General features: G+C 31.5%; 1 protein-coding gene across 1 annotated transcript; it reads right to left on the reverse strand.

Annotated features, from left to right (window-relative positions):
• Nucleotides 1-2,123: 2,123 nt before the first annotated feature.
• LOC134680803 (low-density lipoprotein receptor-related protein 2-like) lies at nucleotides 2,124-9,439 on the reverse strand. The gene is made up of 5 exons (XM_063540039.1): nucleotides 9,369-9,439; nucleotides 8,595-8,664; nucleotides 7,359-7,487; nucleotides 4,295-4,420; nucleotides 2,124-2,415 (listed from the first exon to the last, which is right to left on the reverse strand). The coding sequence occupies exons 2-5, from the start codon at nucleotides 8,653-8,655 to the stop codon at nucleotides 2,282-2,284; spliced, it is 450 nt and encodes a 149-aa protein (XP_063396109.1). The 5' UTR covers nucleotides 8,656-8,664; nucleotides 9,369-9,439; the 3' UTR covers nucleotides 2,124-2,281.
• Between the last annotated feature and the right edge of the window lie 12,595 nt (nucleotides 9,440-22,034).

The following is a 22,034-nucleotide window of genomic DNA, read 5'->3' on the forward strand; positions in this document are numbered from 1 at the left end:
TCCGGCGGCTACAAGCATATTTCAGAGGAATTGAGCACATCCTGCTTCAAGCATGAAATTTTGCATAAACCTTTCTCAACCATTTTTCTTTTATGTCAGATAGGGAGACATTTGGAAAAATGTCTCACTTCCGGTAAAATCCAAAATAGCGTATTTCATGCTTAAATCAGCCCAATTTCGAACGCTAGTATTTGAAAAGGTGTTATTATCATGATACTATCATAATATTTGGTACAAATCTTTGTTATGTACTACTTTTTGATAAATTATATATATAAGATGTTTTCACAAACACTACTTCCGGTAAAATCCAACATAACATAGCGGACATTGTACTAAAATAAGCTTATTTTGTAGAGAGGGTAATTGAAATATGTTTTAACGTATTGCTACTATCATTACATTGTGCAGGAAACTTTCGTTGGTGCTTATCATAGATACAATGTATAAGAAATTTGTCTTTTAAACCCCTACTTCCGGTTCTATTCAAAAATGGCGGACATATAAATATATATTCAATAATTAAATATTCAACTTTTTTTCAAAATGTAAAGAAAATGATCCTTTTTGTGCTTAACATTAAACTTTTGGCTTTAAATATTCAAATAACCTAATCATATTCTGTTGTTGTTGTAAATGTTTAAATACAAAGTTGACACCTCTGGTAAAAAATGTGGCGTAAAAGAGTCCTCAATTTATTTCTTCGATGTAGAGTTTTGGATAGATAGATTAAAACAAAGTAAAAATACTGTTATACTCATTGAAAAACTTACTACTACATGGCCAAAGATACTGTTTATTCACCACCACATGCACACGAAGCAGTGCACGAGCGACCCGATTTCCCTCTTTAACAGCGACCACGACAGTCTTTCTTGCATCAACAATGTACAAGCCCCTGACAAAATGATGAGTCCTCGGAAAGAGTTTTTTAAAAGGGATCCTCTTTGTCCCTTCGCCATCCATTAGCGCCTGGACTGGGTAGCATAAGAGCCAATCTAAAGCTCGTGCACCTAATTACCTGCCATAGTATATTGCACGTTTTACAAGCTAGAAAGGACTAGACCAAGTTGAGTAAATAGCCTCAATTAGCCTTCCCTTTGTGCAAGTAGTTATTTTTCTGCTTCGTTAACCTTGTTAGCCCAACCTGATAAGTTTATGCGATCTTACAGTAAAATCCCGGTGATATAGGTTGATTAAATATCATTCTTCATGTTCAAGTTACATCTGCAAATGCAATCAATGTCTCCCACGCAGTCTTTCAAGCCCCAAAAAACCGTATCACAACCGGCAAAGGCATTGATCACAACAAGTTTGTGTGATAACTTATTGCCTAGTACATTTGAAAGGCCATTGCTAGATATTAATCCACAGTTTTGTTACCTTCCCAAACAAAATTCATAGTTTGTCTTCCCCTATGTCACTGAAAAGCGAAACAGTTATGACAGCATCAACAGTAACGACTGTTAGAATAATGACTCGTTAAAATTCGTGTTTCACTGCATTAAACATATGTACCATGATTTAAGTGTCAGCCTCTTTATGTGAACTTGGTACTAAACTTGAAATACATCACGTGGTGGAGAACATTTGAACATCCTGAGTACTTTTATCCAAAAGTAGTAAAAACTCTACAGTTCGTACCTAATATCATGATAGTAGCATGATTCAAACACCTTGTCACATACTAGCCTTTTATATCGGGCTGATTTAAGTATGAAGTCCGCCATTTTTTATTTTACCGTTAGTGCGACATTATTTTTAAATACCTCCCTATCTGAAATGAACAGCAATAGTTGAGGAAGGTCTATGCCAAATTTCATGCTTGCAGCAGGTTGTGCCAAATTTTTCACAAAGCCGCCGTACTAATGTAGTAAAGCTATTCGTAAAACATTGCTACTTTGCAAAACCTCTTGTATGTGTAGTACACAATCGTAGTTGAAGTCATTTGAAATATAGATATGGTGCTATAAGTGTTAAAACAACCACGTGATGTCGATCATTACATTCATTACAGTGATGATTCAAACCAACGATTGACAGTATTGGTCACAATTTCTAGCCAAGCAGATGAAACATACATGTACAGATATATTTAAAGACAAATAACAGTACACATAAATTTGTATAATGAAATATGTAAAACATGCTTATTACAGGTTATATCGAGTGGTGTTGAATATATAACTATTCTCTGATTTCAAAATTTGATTAAATAAGGTTCTTTTTCATCAGAACTGTTATTGGATGGTTCTGTAAATGATGCTATTATGACATGACATCAGTAGTTGTTACGGAAGCAAGGTTCTTTTTCATCAGAATTGTCTCCGCAATCATCCTTTCCGTCACAGAACTCAGTAATGTAAACACAGTTCCCATTATCGCAGTAACGCTGTCTGAATGCACATTCTTTGGCTGTAATAAAGAACAAAACATCTATTGTGAACAAATTATAATGGTATTGTATACAAAGATGTAAAGTATCAAATTGCGTAAAAGTCATATGAAGCGAGTTTTAATAAAAAGTATAGCACCAACTAGACTAAGTCCTTTTGTCTATAACGAATCGATAATGTTTTATTGACACATACTGTCATTCAATGATTGCTGATTGTAATCAAGTAATTACATTAACGATACCATTTTACCTGCAACAGATGCTCATTTCGACAATACATGTCTCTTCAGTAATGCTCGTGGCCAAAACATTTGAAATACACTTTCGAGTTTGAATCCGAAGGTTTCTGTAAACGTTATTGATGAAAAACTTACAGAGAGCACGTGGAGCGTGTGACGAATACGTGAGCAGAAACAGTCATGATAAAAAATATATCTTCAATATTTTCTAATCTATTTATCAAACTTTTACATAAAAGTTTGATAAATGAATTGTGGTATTACAATTTGTTAAGTTAGAAGCAGTTATATACCATCCAGTGTATGTTTGTTTACATTTTTATCATAAACAAAAAAAACAAAAAAACAACACTCAACCATTTTAATCAAAAGAAAGATTCGACAACTACTTCAATAATCCAAATGTATTCCCAATTTGATACGACAAGATCAGAAGAGAATAGTCGAAATATTTAGTTTAGAAATATCTATAGAATGATATTTAGGTTTTAATTTATCACTTATAAAATAAAAATATATGAAAAAATTGTACAGAGAACTGATACATTATTGTTGGAAATGTGTACAAACCATTGTACCTGCAACATATGCTCATTTCGACAATACATGTCTCTTCAGTGATGCTCGTGTCCAAAACATTTGAAATACACTTTCGAGTTTGAATCCGAAGGTTTCTGTAAACGTTATTAATGAAAAACTTACAGAGAGCACGTGGAGCGTGTGACGAATACGTGAGCAGAAACAGTCATGATAAAAAAATATATCTTCAATATTTTCTAATCTGTTTATCAAACTTTAACATAAAAGTTTGATAAATGAATTGTGGTATTACAATTTGTTAAGTTAGAAGCAGTTATATACCATCCAGTGTATGTTTGTTAACAATTTTATCATAAACAAAAAAAACAAAAAAACAACACTCAACCATTTTAATCAAAAGAAAGATTCGACAACTACTTCAATAATCCAAATGTATTCCCAATTTGATACGACAAGATCAGAAGAGAATAGTCGAGATATTTAGTTTAGAAATATCTATAGAATGATATTTAGGTTTTAATTTATCACTTATAAAATAAAAATATATGAAAAAATTGTACAGAGAACTGATACATTATTGTTGGAAATGTGTACAAAAAGTTGAAACAAAAATATCGTTACAATGTGCAAAAACCAGTAAAGCATACGATCGATTTCTCTAATTATTAATGTTTTAAACTACTTAAGGTACAAAACTTAGTTTACATATTGTGTTTTCGAACATTGAACTTTAGTGGAAAAGGTCAAGACTTCAATTACAACTTAATTATCAGTTTCTTCCGAAAACATGACAAAAAGCTACGTTAAATAGTATTTGACTATGGGGATGAAATTTAAAAGACATTGTATGGCGGTATTTTATCCACTTTAGGCAAAGTGCAGTACAAATGTATATACTGAAAGAAGAACAATATTTACATAACGATTTCAGTAGCAGATTGACATGCCATATCCTTAGTTTGAATTTAAGATCTATAATTTATTTGTATATCAGTGTCTATCGCTTCAAGTGTTTTTTTTTAATTTGAAAATGTACATGCGTCTTATTGTCGAAATGCGCAACTGGTGCAAGAAAATTGGTACCGTTAATTTTATTAATGATTCATGATATACCAACTTTTACAGATATTGAATGCCTCATCTGATCCGTCATAACAATCCCGTCTCCCATTACAAAGATACAGATATGAAAAACATTGTAAATCATCAGCACATTTAAGGTCAGTGCTTAGACATGTGTGATCTGAAAATAAAAAAAGGACAAAATATTGTAAATTCATTATTCAAGTTCTTCAACTTCTGTGGATTAATAATTTTAAAACAGAAAAGAAGATCAAGATGAAAGGATGAAATTGTTCGTTTAGGCGTTTGCGTAGCTATCTAAAAAAAATCAGCACGTAAAGTCCCTAATCAAATGGTAAAATCAAAACCTCAAACACACCAACGAATGGATTACAACTGTCCTATTGCTGACTTGATACAAGCATTTTCTTACATAGATATGTTTGATAAAACCTGAATTTCAAGCTAGCTAAACCTCTTACTTGTATGACAGTGGCATCACGATATTGACAACATTATATTTACAATGATATGTGAACAAAACAAATAGAAACAATATTTTAAATTGTCACATATAGGGGTACAACAGCAACACGAACCCAAACAAAAACTTGGGGTGATCGCAGGTGCTTAGGAAGGGCTAGAAGATCTGCTCCATATGTGGCACCCGTCGTGATTCTCATTATATTACAGAGCCGGTAAATAGTCTAAATCGGTAGTTCAAATTTGCAAAAAGGAATTGTAGTTACAATGAAATCTGTATTTTGATTGTAACATTTATTTCGAACCAAATAATTTGAGGACCTTATTTAAAAAAGTAAAATCACATAAATACTGAACATCGATAAACATTCGAAAAGGAAAGTCAAATGGCAAAACACAAAAAGCTCGTACAGATCAAACAAATGGATAACCACTGTCATAATCCTGACTTGGTACAGGTATTTTTTTTATTAAGAAAATGGCGAATTAAACCTCGTTGTAAAGCTAGCTAAACCTCTCAATTGTGTTACAGTCGCATCAAACTTTGTTATTTATTTGGTAGATAAGTCTACCCAGCAGTTTTTACTGAAATATATGATATTATCATATACTTAGTCTAAATAGATTATGATTTTTACTGTATGATAATAGAATTATATTAACGTAAACTTCATATTTTTGGAATTGGTGCTTAGCTGGCTGATAAGAAATGTTTATCACATGCTCCGGTTGTTATCACATGCCTTTCCGTAATGCTTTCGCATGGCATTCCGGTAATACTCCAGAAATAACATCTCAATGCTACGTTTTCAGTGCAAACATCACAAAGTAGTGTACAAAACAATTATTTGGATACTGAAAAGTATATTGTGTAAATCAATAAAAAGCAAAAAACAAAACAAAATAAATAAATGCTTTTTTTAAAAGTTTCAAACATAATTTAGATAGTTTCTTCCAAACAGTGTTCATTATGTATATTTTTGAATTATCCTCTTCGTCGATTCGTCCAGAATATTTATATGTTTATTCTTTGTTGAAGCATATGATAGAAAGATTTCATATCGAATGTACTAAATCTTGGGTCCCACGTCCGTGAACTTTTCAATCTTTAAACTTCTATTTTTGAACACGTAAAAGGATCAATATATGAATCTGTTATGTGTCTCCATGGTTGAAGCATATGATAAAAAAATCATAGCCTGTAATTTTGCAGATCCCATGTATTATCAGCCCTCGAGCCATGCGGCTCTTTGGCTGCTATTGAACTTAGGGCTGATAATACATGCGATAGGAAAAATGCCATGTAATAATCTGATATTATTCGCGTGTAGTAAGAAATTAAAAGTCGATATCATTTTAAATCCGTAGTTAACATGCTAACCGTCCCAAGGATTTCAATCTACTGTTGCTTGTTAATAGCGGGAACAATTTTATTGGTTTGGTATGATAAAACTTCCTAAGCTTTTTGTGTTTCCTTCGAACGATCCCAATATAATTATTACTGATTTAGATCCTGAATGATCAGTGTCCAAGAGACAATTTATTCATTATTCTTATTATGATTATGGAGACAAAATTAAGGACAACATATACAATATTAATAATTATATAACTTGGTTAAAGAGGTACTAGACACGAGATATATAAAAAATCTAAAGTAAGATTTGTTTGGATAAATCAATAATGAACGTGAAATAGTGAAATAATAATTCGCTTTTAGCAGCCAAAATATTTCAATTTTGTCAAATTAGCGAAGAAACATTGCTATTTTCTAATTCACTTGCAAGTGAATCAGTCGACCTCATTCAATCCGTATTCATGTGGACTTCAGTTTAACCCCTGGCTTAAGATTGACACGCATGCATTGTACGTGCACTGGTTATTTTTTAAAGAAAAACCTGTCAACAATGAAAGTGAAACTACGGTTTACCATTTGATCACTTATTCGATTCATATAAAATCATTCTTATACGGTTAAAAACAATGAGAAACATATTGTTGAATCTATTAAATAAAATCAAACAGACCTATAAAAACCCAATTGCACGTGTTGGTTTAATCTATTCATATCTGTATTTATGTTGTTTACATCGCTTATATGGTCATTTGAGGTCAAATTGATTGTTAATTAGATGGCGTCTGGACTAAAAATCACACAAAACGAACCTAAATATTATCTACCTAATGCAATATAAACTGTTTCTTTTGGACTTTTGGTAGTTTGGATAAATGTTTTACATTGTTATAAATCAAACATGAGAATTTGAGTTAAATCGGTGACCATGAATTTGACAGCTAGTGTCCCTTTAAGGAAACAAGAGACGCTCCCTATACACATCTGTATTCCTAGCATTTATTTTCAATTTGTTTAACTTGTTTAAAATACACATGTTACAGTTTAACTAAGATATTTTTAGAGTAAACGTAGCTTTTGAGAATTTCTTGCTTGAAATATCAAAAAAATATACTTATTATAATAAAGGTCAACTCAACCAATGAAGACTTCAAATACGTTGAAAAATATTGAATAATGTTATTCAGTTGTATTTAACTTTTATACTGCATTATCTTCGATGCTGTCGTTCCATTTACAAATAAACAAACTAATTAACATTAAGTTTTGTACATTATCTTACTTCTACAAATATCCTCTTGTTCGTCAGATCCATCACGACAATGAACTGTTTCACCATCACATTGTTCCCAATCGTATATACATTGACTCTGATCAGCACAATGAACCTGCCAGCTTGGATATGGACACCCTGTGTAACAAAAATAGCTTGCACTATGTTTCTCATACAACGGCTTTTTTTTTAAATTTATTTACAAGTGCTAAATTAAAAAGAAATAGTATTTTCCGAAGTATTTTTTTATGTAGAGTTATTGGAAGATCGCACGTAAAAAAAGTGCATAAAATCATTTTAACAGTTTTAAAAAATGCAGGGAAAGGAGCAGCAATGCTAATCGTCTTGTTACGGTATTCGAGCTTATCTAGATCTATAGGTTGCACTTAGTAAATACAGCTGTTTCTCAAACCACGCATCTTTTGGAGAGATTTAGAATTTTTATAGATAATTAATGTTGTTTCTTACTGGTTCCAAGTTCTGATATGTAGGTTGCATCCCATAGAGACATAACTTGTGGATGTAACCAGTAGATATACATGTGAATATAGTTTATATTGAAAACTGTGGAACAAAAAAACGGTGCAAATGAACTTCCAAATCTATGATATGATTTCTTTCAAAACTTCATAGTAAAAAGTGGTACAGCCGTAAAAGAAGTTCCTAAGGGATATTACATTGTTAATATTTACTGAAATGCAACCTATAGTGTGCAATATCATTTGTTGCTACGATTCATACCACTGGTGATAACCTACAGTAGAGTTCCTCTGATTTGTTTTTAATCTTAAAACATTTAGTTTGAAGAATTATGATATGACGAACTTAACAATTGCAATACATGTTATTACTAATTTAAAATTTGCTGATTCCATTTATATAAGAAACTGTAATTTGAATACTTACAAAGTTAAAAGGCATAATATCGTGATTAGCATTTAAGATATGTTATATGTTGTTTATCAATATCGAATTTAGAACATCCGGAATATTATTTTAAGCGACTTACGACGGCATAGGTTTGTTCAGACAGCAAACCATAATAGGACAACAATGTTGATGTGTGGAGAATATTTAACTACATATCCTGCAATGATAGCCCTAATGATACGGACAAAAATGTGAAGGACAAAATATCATAATAATTCATTAAATGACATAATAAGCATTGGTCCAAACAACAGAACACCTCTTCCCATACACACAAATAAACAAATGCAATGCACTTGAATTCAAATTACTAACCTTTCTGCGATTCTACTATTCCAAGGAGACAAACAATAACAGCTGCTTTCGTAATGCTCATCTTCTACACCTGGCAATTTGTATGTTGAAAAAAACCAAATAACATAAAAGTTATGTTATATAAAAAAAAATCATATTTCTTTTAGTGTCGACGAAGAATTTTATTTTAGGTTCATATATCCATGTACACACTGGGCTTGCTCTTACATGGTGAACACGACGGATGCCACATTTATTGAACGCATTTGGCTATACTTTTTTGGACCTTTTGGATTATACCTCTTCATCTTTGATATAAGCTTGTATTTTAAATATTTTGGCCACGAGCATCACTGAAGAGACATGTATTGTCGAAATGCGCATCTGATGCAGGAAAATTTGGACTGTAAATGCTATAAACCCGATATCAATACCCAGTTTGAATGGGGGTTTGTGTTGCTCAGTGAGCGGTTTTCTATGTTGTTACATGTATGGTACTGTTGTGAGTCTATTGGTTTTTGTTTTTTAACCATTGCGTTTATTTTTTACCTTTGAGTTGAATGTCCCTTTGGTTTCCCTATCCCCTCCCTTGCTTTGGCTAAATACGTTAACATCTATGATAAAACGTGATTCATTTGCCATTTATATATACATAAACTATAATAAAAATATGGTTGACTGTAAATGCTGTACATATGTGAAAAGAAGTGTAAATTAAATTCAAACTAAATAAACTCACGATAACACATCTTTAAAACAAGTTATACAACAGTGCACAAAATGTTAAAAACATACCTCAAAACAAACAGCACTTTCCTCTCTGATTATTTTCGACCTATTATTTAATGTATTTCATCAAGATGGAAGGTCAAACATCGGCGATTATGTGCCCAGATAAATAATCACAATAAATGAAATTATAGCTATTAAAATATCACACAATCATGCTTGTAATATAAATGTCAAAGACGTAATGGTCAATTATTGTCAATTAAATGTACCTTTTCATATTATATATTTTAAGGATGGAAATTATCTTTCTTGCACAAGTAACCTTTGATGTAATGATTGAGGTTAAAAAAGGGCTTCTAATCTGAAAGATAGATTAAAATATATAAAAAAAAGATTTGTTATGATTGCCAATGAGATAACTCTCTAACTTTATTGCATAAAATATAACATAATAGGAGTTTTATAACTCCAATGTAGAATTCATCAGCTGGAAATATCGTGTTCTTTATTTGAAATTAAATATATCTTTCTTTTAACGCTCGTTTTCGGTCATTGGGAATCACGAATGTATCCAGTTATATCTACACACTCATAAACAATGTAAACCTACGCAATCGTTATAATTGTAATGACATTCCCCCAGCTAATTAAAGATTTAATGTGTGTTATCAGCATATAATCTATATTTATCAAATATGTTATATCGTTCGTTATATAAAAATTTCTACAAATACATCGAGTGTGATACAATATATATCAACTGGAGACATTTAAATTTTCTAATTCAAAACTCGAAGATTGCCGAGCGTTTTAAATATTTAAGATTTAACTGTCGAGAGTGGATAAATATCGTTTTACACGAGATTTGATGGTGGAATATGTTTCTCTAATTAATCATGTTAATCTTAGACACTATGCAGACAAATCCAATACTTCTTTTCAATGATCTGCGAACAGATTTTTTCTTTCTATGTGACATCATCAGGCATTGTCGCCTGTTTTCATGCCGTCACAATATGAAATTTATAGGAAAGCAAGAACATTCAACGTCATAATCAAATTTTGACCAATAAAGAACTGAGATCAAACGTTCCACAAGTTGATTAAATAAAAAAAATCATCATGCCAGGAAAGGGATAAATCCTGTAAGAATTAGAGAAAAGTTTATATTTTACACGTATTAAATGTAAAAGGTTGCAATTATAACGAAGGATATTTAAAGATTTAAAGAATAGGGTGATTTCTAATTTTCATCGTGAAAGATGTAAGGGTATCGATAAAAACGCCATCGATAAGGAATTGACAAATGAAAATCGCACATGAAACTGAGGGAATCGATTGAAATCAAAAGTGGCAAATCAAGTTTTGTAGGCAGAGTATACGTAATCTGATATGTATGCATCATCTGTCATGCACATTCAATTGTGAACTTTCCATTTCTAAATAGCAACATTCCAGCAGCACTTGCACACGGTGTATATATCTCCCAATTGATACGATATTAACCAAAAGTTCCGAATGGTGAAGTTGAAATCACCACTTCGTAAATTTTCCGGACGCATTCAAGAGTTGGTTGACCATTCTGGAATAAACGTTTCACAAATGATATCAGATATGTTCTTTACGTCGTAACTACAGTCTTCTTGCTTTTTATGAATGTGACCTACCGAATTAGACTATTTACCGGATTTGTTATCACATAAGCAACACGTGGAGCAGGATATGCTTACAGCTTACCCTTCTAGAGCAACTGAGATCACCACTAGTTTGGTGGGGTTCATGTTGTTTATTCTAAAGTTTTCTATGTTGTGTCATGTGTACTATTGTTTTTTTCTGCTTGTCTTTTTCCTTTTGATCCATGACGTTGTCAGGTTATTTTCGATATATGAGTTTGACTGTCCCTCTTGTATACCGTATAGCGGTTTTTTTTCGCGGGTGGAAATTTTCGCGATTGAGGGGCAACAAGGTATGCGAAAATTTTGGCGGTTTTTATTTTGGCGGATTTATAATTCCCAATAAAATATTTTGACGGTATCTAAAATCATTGCAGTTAAAAAAAGTTGTACAAACTGACAGGAAGAATTAAAACATCAAGTTGAAACATCTGTGTTGTAGTTCTGTATAAATACAAGAAATTAAAAGAAATGATGATTTTAATAGTAAAAATAAAAATATTTGGTTATTGGAAACAATATTTTAGTTAAAACACATGTCTTGAATAGTCCAATATTTACAGATATATCTTTGATATACTTGTCTCGTGACATTTTTGATAGCGGAAGTTCGTCTTCAAGATAATCACCCAAGGCGCCACTAATACCTGTTTCACGGAATCCACTACGGACAATATCCGGATTGTTTTTTATGTGTTGGAACATCTGTACTAACCATTTTGCTGATAATGGTTTAAGTCTTGTTAGAGACAAATCAACCGGCACAATAGGTTCATTTTCGGAATCAACAATTTCTTTTCCATCCAACTGTTTAACGATTTTATTAGAATACCATTTTTCATATAAGTTACGCATTTTATTTTTTACTGCTTTCAAATATAGGTGAGTTTCTTTATTGTTATTAAATCAAATAAGTGTCTATTGTTATAGTTAAAATTTGTTTTTTACCTGAATGACCTCTGATGTATTAATTACTGATGCAGTTAATCCTTAGAATACCGGTAACAAAGATCGATATTTGTCACAGGTGTTAAATTAGAACATACTCACCCCTTCTCGTCCTATGAAAAGTCAGTTTTTTGCCCTCTAATTTTCATAGTGCATGGTTTTCCATGCACTATGAAATGCTATACATGAATGACTTTTCATTGTCAGTTAATTATGAAAGTGAACTCTTAATAGTTGCACTAACGAAATAAAATGATTTTTTTTTTAAATATGTATACCTTACATTTGAGGGAATTATTTTCTTTTTCTTTCAAAAATACACAATGCCAGACTGCTGATATTTAAAGCAAAGGATTAGTTTCGGAAAAACACAATACATTTAAATTTATCAATAAAAGTAAGCATTTAATGTTGAATCGTCTGAATTCAAATGTTGTTTATTTATAAAAAAAAATCAAATTTCAAAAAGAAACTGTTCATAGCATTGTGCTTTTTAAAATCAAAAAAATCTAAAGATATAGAAGTATTAAATTTTACCTGAAGCAGAAGAAAAACAATTTATCCTTCACAAACTATGTCAGTGTTATTTCATTTCATCCATTGAAATGATCATTACCTATAGACATGATAGATGTTTTATATTTAGTTCATTATAAAAAGTGAACTCTTATTTAGGTTTGAATATTACAATGGGAAAGGATATTTTGGTAAGGTCACTCGAAAGTGTGAATATGTTCTAAATTGGTCAGACAATACTTGGTCATGTTTTATGAAGATTTAAGCCATCGGCTTCGCCTTGGGCTTAAATCTTCATTAAACATGACCAAGTATAGTTTACACACTTAAATTATTTGACACTATTTAATATAATAAGGGTAAAGTTCAGAATTCTCAGCCGGTATTATTTTCTTAGGTTTAAAGAAATTTAAGATACTCATCTTCGGACTTTAATGAACAACTGATATTTTTACATGTGTGAAAAAGAAAGTCAATTTTATTAGAACTCACGAAGTCATTTTATAAAATACATGTATGTACAATGCCTTTTGGCATTGATAATGTTAAACTAGAATATTCCGTTATTGACCTGTCGACCGGAAAAAAAATATCGTTCTTACTTTAGCTTTGAGAAATTACCGAACGTATGCATAAAATTTCGCGGAATTTATTTTCGCGATTTTCATTTATCCGCAATAATAAGCGAAAATAAACACCCCGCGAAAATAACGGTATTTTGTCCCTCTTTTAAAATGTCGAAGTATGAAATGGGAAACACATCCTAAATGTACGTCTTTTATCTTCAAATCTGAGATCTTGAATCATTTGTTTGTGAGTTGAGACACTGGCACAACGAGCCGTTCAACCAACAGTCTTTTTTGCTGAAACTCAGAGGATACTTTGTGTCGATGAGGTCCGTGTAGTGTAAATCCCCCCCAATATTTTATCTGATATGTAATATGCAAATATCATCCGGTGAATAAATTATTCATCAGGTAGATTACTTTGAGAGTTGACAATTTAATGCATCACGTTTGGCATATTAAGCTGTCCATCAATGACACTATTGTTGATAATCTTATGCTTTTGGTTGTATCACTAACCCCAAGTTGACTAGCCACATTAAGATGTAAGCAATCATTGAAAAGTTCTAATTGATATCTGTGTACTTCTGGAACATCTTTCCAGCAATTAACACTTTGGATTCCGCATCATGTCGATACTGGTTTTGGTATTGCTCAACGTCATTCTTTTATATTCTATTTATATGCCAGCTTTAGCTGGCACTTATGGTAGAAGCATCGTTTTGGGGCAAAGAACGATAACTCTTGCTAGACGACCCATCTGAAAAGTTTCGTCACTCTCGTTAAATCTCGTACGATTATTTTTTATTAATGGCTGCCAAAATTCTCGTTTAATCGCGATCTTGTAAAAACAGGCAGAACGGAACAAATTCGATGTTAAATACGACATGAATTTTTATTTGTTTGCAAAAAAAGAATTCAGAAATGTTGGCTACTTGTGTAGCTTATTTAAATTTTATTGTACCACGGAAATTACCGAAGTAATGACAACAACATCCGACGCCATGTTTCGTCTGCTTCAACATTCCATTATCAGTGAGGTCAAAGCCAATTAACTGTCCTAAATAATCACAGGTACTTCATTCAAAAGTCACAAAATCATAGTTAACGAAAACATATTTAGCGTAAAAGTTCCGTCCAGCCATGGGAACACAGAAAAAAAACTCTGCAAACAATATATTTCGCATTTCTTTTTACAAATTGACCATGTCGGGCATGCGGGGTAAACTCCGGTGCACTGGTTGACCATGACTCCTTATGTTCATCTGCCACATATCATTATTCCCCACACCAAGGAACAGTGATAATTATAAAGTTGAATGTGATCACGGTTATTCATGTAGTCAATGGCGAATCCAGCATTTTTCATAAAAAAGGGGGGGGGGGGGGGGGTCTGACGGTGCGCTCCAGTCATGCTTCAGTTATTCCCTATATAATCATCATTTTTTCCCTAAAGAAAAGGGTCTCCCTCTGGATCCTTTGGTAGTCCACAGACTAATTCAAAACTTAACAAAAGTTAAAACATTCAAATAATTCACAATCTTCTTATTCTGTACTTTCTAAATGGCAAACTCTCAAGCCATCTTTTCATTGATTATGTCAAACCTTATACAGTCCCAGGAGATGGAAACTGTTTTGTTTTCTCTCTCTAAGTTTAATCATAAAAGGAGACTTGAGTCTGAGTAGTACATTTAGAACTGACTACTGTATATATTGTATGCTTCAATATTGTCCAAAATTGGATTTTATGGGAAGATGGAGTTATTATGATAACCCATGAGAATAAACCATGATGTGTATATAGGGCATGTTACTTGGAAGAATGTGGGCTACATCCTTTAAAATTCAAGCTGCAGCAGTCGCCTGCATATTTTATGCATCAGTTTATCACTCTACCAAGTACTTTATGACTATATCACTATCAGGTTCACATTTATGAGTTACACATTATGATATAACATCACAGTACAAAAATTGTACTCAGTAACCAAATTGCACCTATTCAACAAAAAATACCTGCAAAAAACTTACAAGTTTTGTTTCACCATGTGAAATTATCTTATTATCATCTTTTTACTCTGGTACATTAATTAATAAGTGATAGATTTCTCTTAGAAGAAATTTAAAGGTATGAGTGACTATAAACTATACAGAGAACAATACCTGTTGTATTTGTTCAATGGGACAAAAGAACTGCAAAAAGTTTAAATGGACAGGTAACTACCAGGTGAATCTATGGAAAGGTTCAATTGGGTTCCAATAAAATGAGCAAATTAAATGTGTTACCATGAACATCCTTTTCTTCCAAAAATAATAGTTACAGCATGAAATAAAACAAAATCTCTTTTTATATCCCAGTTTAAAGGATTTGAAATTAACCATACATGTAAAGATGTATGGAATTTGGGTTCCTGTCTCCTTACAGGATCATGGATTGTTTGGATGTTATTTCAAACTAATTTTTCCAATGACTGTACATGGACTCAAAATTAAATTGGTATAACTCTATTGTAAACAAGGGAAGTCTACAAAATAAGCACAGAATAAACTTTTGTCTGGTACATAAAAAAAAGTTTGTTAAAAAAAACTGACAATTTAGGTAAAATTAGGGTATTCTCATGTTAGCAAATTTATTTTCATGACCAAAAAAAAAAAGTGCAAACCTAAAGGCAATAAAATGCTTTGCCATGCACAGCCTGATACGACTGCAGATGTATATTGAGCATATAAATAACACCATTTGTTTTTTATGTCAGTTGAAATCAAACATATTTTAATTTTAGATCCTTTAGATCAATATGGACTAATTTGAAAACAGGCACAGGTAGACCCACATATTTCTATTCAGAAGAAGTCTCGAACTACATGTACATATCTCCTTAATTCCATATGATAGTAAGTCCTACTAACTATTGAAAATGTGTACATTTAATTTTTTTCTAGCTCCTCTCGTGTGAAAGCAGAACCTTTTTGGTCACTATTTATGTGTTGCGTCTAAATAAGAATTGTAACACTTTATAGTGACTGAACAGGTTAAACAAATACTTCTTAGGAAACAGAAAAAGAAGACAACTTGAAACAGCACAGCCATGCCAGTATATGTATGTATAAAACTCAGATCAGAATAGCATAGACAATGTGTTAGTTCTATGTCCTTGTGAATTTATTGTGAGGAAAGTTATCAATAATTCTGCAGATAATGAAATTTATTCAAGTGTTTTGTACATTGCTGTTAAAATTTTCACACAATCAGTGAAACATTCAAACAAGCTAAACTGAATTTTTATTACTGAAAGTTTCAAACATTGACAAATGTTTTATTTACCAAATAACTCATGTGTTTCTGTGAGAGAAAAAAAATCATGTTCAATTTTTGGAATTAAAGGGAAAGATGATCCTTTTCTCGCTCTGGTGCATGTCAATTGTGAATATATACTTACGGTTACCAAATATATTTTCTTTATCATGATACTCACATCAACATTATCAAGAAGTACATGTATATCATAGGAAAAATGCACAGACTACAGATAAAATGTTTAAAACACCATATTTTGAGTGCATCTCCTGCCAAATCTGTACTAGATGAGTATAATTGATGTAAATAAGGTAATTTTTGGAAGAAAAACCCAAAATATAAAAATAAAAATACCTCCAATAATGTACTATAACCCCAAAATCAATTCTTATCTTCCTTTTGAGTTTTGTGTATGAACCTCCTGGTAAAATTTCATGGAATTCCATTTACTTAACTCAAGTTATTGTCTGAAACCAAATGTGTTTTTTTTTAACATGCTTGTATTTCCCATTTCCATTCTCAATTTTTTTTTGCTATCATATAAGAACTTGAAAAGTAAGCTACATTATGTACATGTAACAAAAAAAATATATGCAAGAAATGACATAAAACTGACTCTGAATTAAATAGTACATGTCAGATATTGATGTAGAACTCACAAACTGAAGATGATCAGAAATACAAATGTTTTTATTCAAGTCAGATTTTTTTTTACCGAAGCCCTTCAGCGCTATCATTTAAAATTATTTAGTCAAAATTTAACACTAGTATTAAGGTTTATCATAACAAATTGGCAAATACAGTCTTATTATCACCTAAAAAATACTGTCTACAGACTGACATGTGCGGTTTGGGAAGTTTTTATGTTTTTAGATATATAAAAGTTAAATTTAATTTGCATATCTTAAAGATAAAATCATTTTTGGCAAAGATCTGGATTCAAAATATTTTTTTGTCCTATGCTTTTTTATTCATCAATTTGGGAATCAGAATATTTTTTTCAAGAAAAATAGCATTTTCCATCTGAACTTATAATTTTATTTTAGATATAAACAAAACGTTATTGTAGCCTTGGACATTCGTTCTGAACATGCATGAAATATTTGCCACTGAACGTTAAACCACCAACAACCAATCAATATCTAGGACATTATAAAGCTGGCATTTAAGGTAGCGCCTTCCTCATATTAAGTATATACACTAAATGTGTTCAGAATGTTTTGATTGATATAAAATTTAAAAATATTTTTTCAGACACTGCAAGTTCATGCACGCATATATAGATATTTACACCTTAAGTTATAATTGTTAACTAATTTTGAAAATATCTTCAAAATATTGCTCTTTTTGCAGGTTTGTCTTTATATCTTATTGTATTTTAACTTTACGAATGTAATAAGAATACATATACCCAGCGAAAAAATATTGCACCTCCAAATCGAAATGCCAATAAAAAAAGCCTATATTATATTGAGATAAAATTTATTGAAATAGAAGTAGTAAAACATTTCTCAAATCTCACTTGAGTTTAAAAAATAAATGTCGACTCGATAAGTTTTAATCTGCACATGCAGCTATTCTATCATAAAACTAGAAAAAATGTTTTTATCTGCATTGTTTTCGCCATTTCAAATAACCAAGTTTGTATAGTTATGGGATTGACACAAAAAAATGGGTCCTCCACGACTCTAAATTGCAGCAAGATGTCAGATAATCAGCATGAGGGAAGCAGGTATGTCGCTGTGACAATTGCATATATTATTGTTCATCACTATTCCAGTATTGGTCGTTTTGTTAATACAAATTAGACAACAATTTTTTTTATGACCCCTTAAACACCAGCTTTGGAAAACCAAGCCTTATGCAGTTTATATTAATCAGAAGAAAACCCTTTGTAAACAATTTACAATTCTGAAAAGACATACAAAAGACTTAAAAAAAAAAAACAGTTCGAAACAGACTCATACCTTCTAATTATCGTGCGACATGACCATTTCCCGGACCCTTGCTTCAAAACAGACATAAATTGGCACGTTTTAAATGGAACAGAGCTCGACAAAGTTGAAATAAGCTTCTTGAATGAAAATCCATTGGTCCAATGATAGTCGGTTTAACTTTCTTGGCCTGATCGTAGCCAGAATTTGAACCATATCGAGCATATACGGTACTTCATTGGGCGCTCCAGTACAAACGCTTTATGAATTAAACAATTCCCTACATTAGGAACGGTTGCGATTACCTCAGCAGCAAATTCGTAAAATGGTAATAGGTACGAGAAGAACTTTAGACGCAGTTATTCTAGTGAATTGAGGCTACACCAAGTATTTATTCTTTGGTGCTTAACAATCAACCACGATGTGAACAATCACCTAAAAAACTATTATGAAATGTCTGACATTGTAAAGTTCGATTACAGTAAAAAGTTGTAAAATGCATTTTTTTGGTGCAAAAATTACCTTATTTTGTTATCAAAATTGTGGTTAATTAAAACATTCGTTTACATATTTTTTTTAGTTCTTAGTTCGTATTATGCCAATTCAATGGTATCATTAAAAATGTTTCAACATTATTATACATTTGTTTTTATTATATTCTATTAAAAAAAGCAGTTAGATTTTCCAAAGTTTAAAAAATCAAGTGTTGCAAAACTTGTTTCCATGTAAATATATCTTTTAAAGTCAAAGTCGACATTCTGTGTTACATATTAATAGTGTTGATACTGGTTATTTGTTGAATATCATATGAATCATATGTTGAACTTTGTGTTATTGTACTTAAACAGACAACAATTAAATTAACCAAACATATCTTTTGATTTGATCTGAGTTGTAGTCTTTTAAAATTGTCAAACGATAGGGTGCGAAGTGTTTGTACTTTCAACTAATTACTTAGACCAGCATCACCTGTAAGTATATAGCTTTGTTGTAACCAAATGTCATCACAGTATTTTTTTTTTATGAAAAACTGGATCAATTGCAAGCTGTTGAACGTAGTCTTTGTATACTAATTCACTGTGTTTACTATCCTTGCACTTAAGACAAGATGTACCACACACAAGATTGAATAATTATAGATTATCGTTGATTATCTCAACGAGATTGATTTTTCTCGCTTGAGCTGGAACAGCGAAAGTGAGAAAAGCAATCGAGTTGAGATGACCAATGATAATCTGTTTATCGCTGTTTTACCTTTGACGACGTCGTCAATTTCAATGTCAATTTCGTTAGCAACGCCACGTGGTCTCCTTAGTTTCTAGTGATAATTTTTCCATATCAAGCGAGAAGCATGATATGAAAATTATCACAAAAAAAGACCAAAGGAAAAATGCACAAAATAGCGATAAACGTATTTACACTTTTGGTATTTAGCTGTATTTTGCCTCCGAATGACCTTTCATCACCTCCGAATAACCCTTTGACGTCAAACAACAATCACTTTTAAGTGTTTTGAATTATGATGTCAAAGTTTACGGGAACCTGTGTGATGTTATGTAATGGCGGACAAATTTGCATACAAGTGTAAATACGTCTATATATCAAAATATTCGACTTTTTAATTGAATTCGGAAAGAAAACGCTGTTTCATTATAGATTTCGATTCATCAGACGGAAAAATATATGTGTACGTACGTTAAATTTAGATATAAAGTCACCACGATGTTACAACCGGTGATGCTTAGTTTTGAGCATGCAGTCTTGTGTATAAAAACACAGCTTTTCTGATGTTACATGATTTTATAATAACTAGCAACTTTAAATATCCTCTTGCATTTGCTTTCAAATAAAGTGTTCAACAACTTTGATCTAACCCTCATTGAATCATTTTAGTAGTAACTATTATTTGTATAACTATGGTTACCTCTTCTTTATGTTAACTTTTTTTGGATCAAGAAAGTGTATATGTTCGTACATATTTCATTTCAAAGATTCACACAAGAAAATAAAATACTACTATATGTAAGTATTTTAATTCAATATTGACATATAGTATAGCAAGTCATAAACATTGGTATCGCATGCACAATTGTGAGTTTCCAGTGCTACCATTTGTAACAACCAGAAAAGCGCGTGAAAAACGGAGTTCCATGAATCTGTAATGTTTACTGTCATAAGCGAAGTGTTCGTTTTGATATGTTGATTTCTAATCAACAATAATTTTTTTGGCGTACAAGCATCTGTACTATTAAACGAGAAGACCTTATTTAGTGTGTCGCTTCTCTTCTTTCCTCAATAAATTAATCGTCATACCTATTTGTCCTATAGGTACAGTGCTTAATCGCATTTGTCATCCATTCATATGATAATTCAGATTGAGTTAGTTTGGGAGAAAAACGAGAAAAAAACCGTCCGGATATGTTTCCGTCATTGGACGAAATTTCAAGTCAGATAAGACTTCCGGTTTGCGTTTTTCTGTGTACTTTGAACATACATATATACTACGAATAAAGTGTATTTTCTGTCTGATATCATTTTCAAGCTTACTATCCACGGCGGTCACAGAGTTTATTAAATAGAGAAGGTCTGTATAATATATAAATGACCGCCGTGGATCGATATATTAAACTGAGAATTGAAAGTAAAAAGAAAATACACTTTATTTATAGTAACGAATGAAAGGGGGAGGGGCAGGACCTTTTCGGGACGTCGGGAACGTGTGATTTTAAGATCGAATATTTCAGAATTGATCCGGGATTTCTTCTTTCGAATTTTGGGATGTAGGGATATTTAATTTTTATTGATTTCTGGACCTCGGGATTTATTTTGTAAGCCCGGGATATCGGGATCAGGACCTCTACGCCCCCCCCCCCCCCCTTTATGAATGTTCATAATATACAGATAAAATTATTCATGTGTAATTTAAATTAATAGAGAACAAACACAAAAAAAAGATTTTTTTGTGTAGAAAAAGGAGGAGCCGGGTTAGAAAAACAATTATCCGGTCCCAAATTACATGTACCTATGACTTTTGATACCTTTTCTGAAATTCTCCAGTCACTAATTTTTTTACAAAAATTTATTGATTACAAAAACAGAAGATTTTGTATTATTGCCAATGAGCAGTCAGGGGCATTACTTAAACAAGTAACATTTAAAATTATCTATACACGTTATGTTGAAAACGAGGCTATTTTAAATATAACTCATATAAGTAACTTTTTTTAATACTATTTTTATAGGTGTCTAACTATACAGATTTTACTAGCTTTAACAAATTTTCGCGGTCATCTGGTTATTTTTCCCATGAATTATGTAATATAATCTTTCTGAAACGTTAATTGCCTTTCTGACGCACTTATCTTTCATATCGACGCTTTTGGGTCAAAGATTGGTCTCTTGGGACTATTAGAATATAATTTTTCACTAAAATATTGAAAGTAGACAGATATAAATAAATAGAAACTTGTGAATTAATTAAGACTTAAAGTTATTTATAATTTGTAACCCAAAACAATTACATATGTTCCTTAAATAAGTGTTATTACTAATTCTTTCAAAGATGTATTAAATAACTTTTTCAAGTAATATTTTTGTCATTATTTTTAAAGTAACCCTTAATCTCTATACTCCTCTTAAATCTAATGAATTCTTCATTTTATGATATAAAATGCTGTTTAAATTCATGAAAGCTACATTTAGTTCATGCTTCTATTGAAATTTAAAATAACTCTATTGAGTTATGTTATATCTTTTTAAAACAAAAATTACCTATATAAGTAACTAAAAAAGTT

This window comes from Mytilus trossulus, chromosome 8 (assembly GCF_036588685.1).
Source record: "Mytilus trossulus isolate FHL-02 chromosome 8, PNRI_Mtr1.1.1.hap1, whole genome shotgun sequence".
Taxonomy (NCBI): Eukaryota; Metazoa; Mollusca; class Bivalvia; order Mytilida; family Mytilidae; genus Mytilus; species Mytilus trossulus.

Bases quoted from the DNA above. Each gene is read 5' to 3' on its own strand.
- LOC134680803 (XM_063540039.1), bottom strand. From the start codon at position 8,655: ATGAGCATTACGAAAGCAGCTGTTATTGTTTGTCTCCTTGGAATAGTA. The intron at 7,488-8,594 runs GTTAGTAATTTG...TTTGTTACACAG, and splicing joins AATAGTAGAATCGCAGAAAG to GGTGTCCATATCCAAGCTGG. The intron at 4,421-7,358 runs GTAAGATAATGT...TTTTATTTTCAG, and splicing joins ACAAGAGGATATTTGTAGAA to ATCACACATGTCTAAGCACT.